The sequence below is a fragment of the Poecilia latipinna genome, unplaced genomic scaffold (genome assembly GCF_001443285.1).
Source record: "Poecilia latipinna isolate Pla-1442-1.1 unplaced genomic scaffold, P_latipinna-1.0 Scaffold2980, whole genome shotgun sequence".
Lineage (NCBI taxonomy): Eukaryota > Metazoa > Chordata > Actinopteri > Cyprinodontiformes > Poeciliidae > Poecilia > Poecilia latipinna.
Window position 1 is genome coordinate 6,339 of NW_015115596.1, and position 6,643 is coordinate 12,981.

The window sequence follows — 6,643 nt, forward strand, 5'->3', positions numbered from 1 at the left end:
CAAAAGTTTTAGCTGTGTGTGTGTGTGTGTAATACGTTATGGGGACCATTTTCCTGACACACACTACGCTGTGGGGACCCACTGCTCCATGTTGGACCGAAGCCTGGGCCCCACAAGGGGAAACGCTGCTTTTGGGTCAGGGGTCAGATTTAGGACTAAGGTGTGATTTGAGTTTTGGTTGGTTGGAGTTAGGATGTAGAAATGAATGGAAGTCAATGGAAAGACCCCACAAAGATAGCCACACAAACATGTGTGTGTGTGTGTTTCTAACTGTGTGTGTGTGTGTGTTTCTAACTGTGTGTGTGTGGTGCAGCTCCATTTTGCAACAGCCTGGTCCAGAACTTGGATTCCAACCCGATGTCCCGGATGATCTGGCAGGCCCTGAAGCCTCTGCTGCTGGGGAAGATCCTGTACACCCCCAACACCCCGGCCACCCAGAGGATCATCCACGAGGTATGATGTCACTTCCTGTCAGATATCAGGAGGAGGAGCTGCAGCCTGTGTGATGGTGGCTCTGCGGTGCCTTCAGGTGAACCGGACCTTCCAGGAGCTAGGTGTGTTCAGGGACCTGGGCGGCATGTGGGAGGAGATGAGACCCAGAGTGTGGGAGTTCATGGAGAGCAGTCAGCAAATGGACGTAATCAGGGTAAACAGGCTCCGCCCACCACTCATTCTGCCTGTCATTAAGGGGGAGGAGCATAGGAGGCTCCGCCCACCAGGTCACCTGTAGGCCACTGATTGTCTCCTCCCTCAGACTCTGCTGAAGAACAACGTCACCGCCAGCTTCTTCCACGCTCAGCTGGCCGGCACCGATTGGACCGTGGCCGACGTCGCCAACTTCCTGTCCACGCAGCCGGCAGAGCTGCCCAGTGGCGCCCTCACCTGGAGGGAGGTGTTCAATGAGACCGACCAAGCCATCATGAGCATTTCTCGCTTCATGGAGGTCAGTGAGGTTCTGCTGGTTCTGATCCGGCTGTTGGACCCACCCCATTGCGGCGGACCGGACCTGACCCATCTTTGTCTCCGTCAGTGTGTGAACTTGGACAAGCTGGAGCCAGTGTCCACTGAGGAGCGGCTCGTCAACCGCTCCATGGTTCTGCTGGAGGACCGGAAGTTCTGGGCCGGGATCGTTTTCCCCGACATTGGACCCAACACCACCGAGCTGCCGCCAAAGGTCAACTATAAGCTGCGCATGGACATCGACAACGTGGAGCGGACCAACAAGATCAAAGACGCGTAAGTCACTCGGGTTCTGGTGGGTGGCTCCCAGCTGGAGGTGGTTCTGGACCAGTTCTGGTTCCTAATGAAACTGGATCTGCTTCCTGCTGAGATCGGTTCTGGTTCTGGAACTGGTTCTGACTTTGTTTCATGGCCCTGTTCTCCTGGTTTTGATGTTTCACCTGTTCTGTCTCTTTCCCCTCCAGTTACTGGGACCCGGGTCCTCGGGCCGATCCGTTTGAGGACATGCGGTACATCTGGGGCGGGTTCTTGTACCTGCAGGATATCATTGAGCAAGGCATCGTCAGAGCGCTGACCGGCATCAAGGAGAAGACCGGCGTCTACATCCAGCAGATGCCGTATCCGTGCTACGTGGACGACATGTAAGGAGAGTCACCGTGACAACTCGGCTCGTCTCACCGTGTCCATGCTGTCTCTGTACCGAGTCATCACGGTACCCACGTGGTACTGGTGGTTTCAACACGTCTTGGTACCGATGTGTCTCTGCACCGAGTCATCGCTGTACTGACTCGCCTCACCGTGTGGCTGCAGCTTCCTGCGGGTGATGAGCCGCTCCATGCCACTCTTCATGACGCTGGCCTGGATGTACTCGGTGTCCATCATCCTGAAGAGCGTGGTGTACGAGAAGGAGGCGCGGCTGAAGGAGACCATGAGGATCATGGGCCTGGACAACGGCATCCTGTGGCTGAGCTGGTTCATCAGCAGCCTGGTTCCGCTGCTCATCAGCGCTGCACTGCTGGTTCTGGTCCTGAAGGTAACAGCCTGAACTGGGTCTGGACCGACGTCTCGTAGGAGGTTGCTGAAATTTTTTCTTTGGACTCTACAGAAGGGGAACCTGCTGCCCTACAGTGACCCTGGCATCATCTTCGTCTTCCTGGGATCGTACGCCGTGGTCACCATCATGCAGTGCTTCCTCATCAGCACCATGTTTGCTCGCGCCAACCTGGCCGCCGCCTGCGGAGGCATCATCTACTTCACCCTCTACCTGCCCTACGTCCTCTGCGTTGCCTGGCAGGACTACATCGGATACGGAGTCAAAGTGTTTGCTGTGAGTCGGCCCGCCTTGCTTTACCGATGCTGCGTGTTGATTGGTCTGAAAGGTCACATGTCCTCTCGTCCTGTAGAGCCTGCTGTCCCCTGTGACCTTTGGCTTCGGCTGCGAGTACTTTGCGCTGTTTGAGGAGCAGGGTGTCGGGATCCAGTGGAAGAACCTGGTGTCGAGTCCTCTTCAGGAAGACGAGTTCAGCCTCCGCACCACCATCATCATGATGTACTTTGACTCCTTCCTGTACGGAGTCCTCACCTGGTACATCGAGGCCGTGTTTCCAGGTAACTTCCCCATGAGTCTGACCTCTGAAAGATTCCGGCAGACTGCTGAGGTTTGTCCTGTCGGTCCTCAGGTCAGTACGGCATCCCTCGGCCCTGGTACTTCCCCTTCACCAAGTCCTACTGGTTTGGAGAGGAGGGGAAGTCCAACAAGCTTCCACTGAACCGGAAAGGAAACGCTGCAGGTGAGAACCATTGGACTCTCTGCAACACTTGAGCATCAAGAAAAGTACTTGATTAGAACTAGAGGAAGCTTTTACTATGAAAGAGTCTTCCTGTTTCCAGCTGTGTGTGTGGAGGAGGAGCCGGCCCACTTGGAGCCGGGAGTCTACATCGAGAACCTGGTGAAGGTTTACCGTCACGGAAAGAAACTGGCTGTGGACGGACTGACTCTGGGATTCTACGAGGGACAAATCACCTCCTTTCTGGGACACAACGGCGCTGGAAAGACCACCACCATGTGAGTGTTGGACCGGACCTGTCAGAACCCGAGTCAGAGGCGGGTCCAGGTCGATGGGCAGGGATGGTTCTGAAACAGGTTCAGGGTTTTAATGTGGATGAAGGGTTTTTTTATCACTTCATCCACATTAAAGGGCTCTGAGAGTTCATCCTGCAATCGGTGGGTTGCCAGTTCGATCCCCGGTCTGTCATTGTGCCCTTGGGCAAGATGCTTCTCCCACCTTGTTTTCCGGTGGAGGGGCCAACAGGTGGCGCCGGTGCATGGCAGACTGGCCTCGGCTAAGCTGTGGCTACTATGCAGTAGCTCTCCACCATAAGAGGGTGAATGGCTTTGGAGTCCTCTGGACTTTATAAAGCACTTTACCTGTTTAGAGAATCGGGGATGGTTCTGATGCAGGTTCAGGGTCTATAGTGGAAGGTCAAGGGTCAGGGAGGAGTAGAGGCAGGTGAAGTTGCTGAGAACCAGGATCTTTATCCCCTCCAACCCCCCTACAGGTCCATCCTGACCGGCCTGTTCCCGCCGACCTCCGGCACCGCCTACATCCTGGGGAAGGACATCCGGACAGATCTGAGCGCAATCAGGCAAAGCCTGGGCGTCTGTCCTCAGCACAACGTCCTCTTCAGCATGTGAGTTCTCCTCACCTTAGCAGCCAGGAACTCCTTCCTTGATCGGTCATGTGACCCGGTGTGTGGGCCCGCCCCCTATAGGCTGACGGTGGAGGAGCACATCTGGTTCTACGCGCGGCTCAAAGGGCTGTCAGAGGAGCAGGTGTCGGCTGAGATCGAGCACATCCTGCAGGACACGGGGCTGCCTCACAAGCGGTTCTCCAGGACCAGCACGCTGTCTGGCGGCATGCAGAGGAAGCTGTCGGTTGCCCTGGCCTTCGTCGGGGGGGCCAAAGTGGTGATCCTGGACGAGCCCACGGCCGGAGTCGACCCCTACGCCCGCAGAGGCATCTGGGACCTGCTGCTGAAGTACCGGCAGGGTGAGGCTCTCTGGTTGGTCAGTTGGTTGTTCTGCTGCTGCTGAGTTTGGTCTCAGACAGATTAAATGTCCACCCCCCGTCAGGCCGCACCATCATACTGTCCACCCACCACATGGACGAGGCAGACATCCTGGGGGACCGCATCGCCATCATCTCACACGGCAAGCTGTGCTGCGTGGGCTCGTCTCTGTATCTGAAGACGCAGCTGGGGACGGGATACTACCTGACGCTGGTGAAGAAGGAGGCGGAGCCGTCGCTCAGCTCCTGCAGGAACTCGTCCAGCACCGTGTCCTTCACCAAGAAGGTTGGTTCCAACTTAGCATTCACATACATGAACATAAAAGGCAATAACAGAACTGTGGTGCACACTTAACATGCAGACACACAAATTCTGGACAATTTACCAAAATAAATTTTTCCCATTTAAAGCCACAGTTTGTAACTTTTACAAAGAATTTTTGTATGCATTTGTCCAAATAGATAATTTGATAACCTGTGATCAGATCGACCTTCTCCCTGAGCTGCTGTTATCATCTGAAGAAATGCACCAAAAACAACCAATCAGAGCCAGGAGGCGGGGCTTAGCGCTGTCAGCCAACCACATGTACTTGGTTCTAAATGTGCTGATGGTGGAGAAGCAACTTAACATTACAGAGAAACTGTTTATCTGCCATCATCAATTACTATGCTAACTAGCCTAGCAGGCTGTGCTTGTTGCGGCGCCACACAGAGGATGATTGACAGCGCTAAGACCCGCCTTTATCCAAAACATCTGTATGTGTTTGAACCTCATGCCATCAGCGGTCACATGGTTCCTGTTTAGTCCGCTGACCGTCTGGATGTGGTTTCAGGATGAGGAGAGCGACTCGGTCAGCAGTAGCGACGCCGGACTCGGCAGCGAACATGAAAGTGAGGCAGCCGCTATCGGTGAGCTTCCTGTTTCTGTGCAGCGTTTTATTCGCTCACCCGGAGCTGGAGCTGATGGCTTCCCATCTCTCCATCCTCAGACCACGCTGCCGCCACCTGCACACCGCCGGATTCTTCCTGCGTCTCCGGCCTCATCCTGCGCCACGTCCCGGCCGCCCGCCTGGTGGAGGACCTGGGCCACGAGCTGACCTACGTCCTCCCATACAGCGCCGCCAAGGACGGCGCCTTCGTGGCGCTCTTCAGAGAGCTGGACCTGAAGCTGCAGGAGCTGGGCATCTCCAGCTACGGCGTGTCCGACACTACGCTGGAGGAGGTGCAGCGCCTGGAACCGGCTTCCTGCTGAAACTCAGACACAGGCTCTGATCCACTAATGGCATCTGATTGTTTCTCATTTGGCAGATTTTCCTGAAGGTGGCTGAAGATAATGGAGTGGACACTGAAGTACCATCAGGTGAGCAGGAAGTAGGCTAGGATACAGCAGCATATAAACATTAGCATGCTAACCCCTCAGGTCGGAGGATTTCCACATTTCCCATGAGCCCCTTGAGTTTCAGGACAACCAGTGTTTTTTTAAGTTGGCTGCCATTTTTGAGCCTTTTAAACCATTTACTGTCTTAAAATGTTCCCCATCTTCATGAGTTGGGTGAACTTTATGTCTCATGAAACTTTAAAGTGATGAAATGCAGCAGAATCAGAAACTGATTTAGTGAGCCTCAGAATCAGCTAGCGTTATGCATTCTTGTAGAGACGTTGATGTGGAATAATCTCTCCTACAGTAGAGACTAACGGGGATCCTTAAATGAATAAACAAACTAGAAGGAGAAGACAGACAGACAATGGTTAGCATAAAATCAAAGCCAGGATGTGCGTCTCTGCGTTCAGATGGGACACTTCCTGTTTGGCGGCGCAGGAGGACTCATGCCTTTGGAGGCGGCGACCATCAGAGCTGCCTGAGGCCGAACACCGAGGATGACAATGACTGCAACGACTCCGATGGAGACGCCGGTACAAACACTCCCCAGCCGCCCACTCAGGGTAGGCGACCCGTCAGGTGACCCGCCGTGTTTCCTGTCAGACTGCAGGGAGACGGACTGTCTGGGCGGCACCGAGGGGAAAGGTTCGGTCCAGGTGATGGGTTGGAGCCTGAAGAGGCAGCAGTTTGTGGCACTGATGTGGAAGCGCTTCCTGTACGCCCGGCGCTCCAGGAAGGGATTCTTTGCTCAGGTAGCTCCTCGCCTGCGACCTGCTGTGCTGCGGCCGGCCCGTGTGTCCGCTTGGTCTCTGAGCTGTGCATGTGTTGCCAGATTGTCCTTCCGGCCGTGTTTGTCTGCATCGCGCTGGTCTTCAGCCTCATTGTCCCTCCGTTCGGGAAGTACCCCAGCCTGGAGCTGCAGCCCTGGATGTACGAGGACCAGGTGACTTTCTTCAGGTATGCCGCCGCCACAGGCCAGCTTCAGGGCCGTCAGATTGCAGGTTTGAGTCTGACTGTCTGCCGGCAGCGATGACGCACCAGGAGACGCCAACATGCAGAAGTTACTGAATGCTCTGTTGGACCCGCCGGGCTTCGGGACGCGCTGCATGGACGGGTACTCCATCCGGTAAGAACGCCATTCATCAGGAAACCTGGAACCTTTTCCCTTCTGGCTCCGCCTCTTCCCTCCTGGCTGCGCCTCCTTCCTCCTGGCTGCGCCTCCTTCCTCCTGGCT

At 55.3% G+C, this 6,643-nt stretch overlaps 1 protein-coding gene across 1 annotated transcript in view; it reads left to right on the forward strand.

Annotated features, from left to right (window-relative positions):
• The first annotated feature begins 282 nt into the window (after positions 1-282).
• Positions 283-6,643, forward strand: part of LOC106939775 (ATP-binding cassette sub-family A member 1-like) — a 43,216-nt gene continuing 36,855 nt past the window's right edge. The window contains exons 1-20 of the mRNA XM_015022316.1: positions 283-453; positions 530-646; positions 755-943; positions 1,031-1,236; positions 1,425-1,601; positions 1,771-1,993; positions 2,066-2,287; positions 2,364-2,568; positions 2,640-2,750; positions 2,851-3,025; positions 3,520-3,651; positions 3,733-4,010; positions 4,094-4,314; positions 4,862-4,937; positions 5,018-5,250; positions 5,337-5,388; positions 5,820-5,942; positions 6,013-6,161; positions 6,242-6,366; positions 6,437-6,535. Coding sequence (XP_014877802.1) covers positions 358-453; positions 530-646; positions 755-943; positions 1,031-1,236; positions 1,425-1,601; positions 1,771-1,993; positions 2,066-2,287; positions 2,364-2,568; positions 2,640-2,750; positions 2,851-3,025; positions 3,520-3,651; positions 3,733-4,010; positions 4,094-4,314; positions 4,862-4,937; positions 5,018-5,250; positions 5,337-5,388; positions 5,820-5,942; positions 6,013-6,161; positions 6,242-6,366; positions 6,437-6,535 — 3,209 coding nt within the window. The 5' untranslated portion in view covers positions 283-357. The remainder of the gene's footprint in view (positions 454-529; positions 647-754; positions 944-1,030; positions 1,237-1,424; positions 1,602-1,770; positions 1,994-2,065; positions 2,288-2,363; positions 2,569-2,639; positions 2,751-2,850; positions 3,026-3,519; positions 3,652-3,732; positions 4,011-4,093; positions 4,315-4,861; positions 4,938-5,017; positions 5,251-5,336; positions 5,389-5,819; positions 5,943-6,012; positions 6,162-6,241; positions 6,367-6,436; positions 6,536-6,643) is intronic.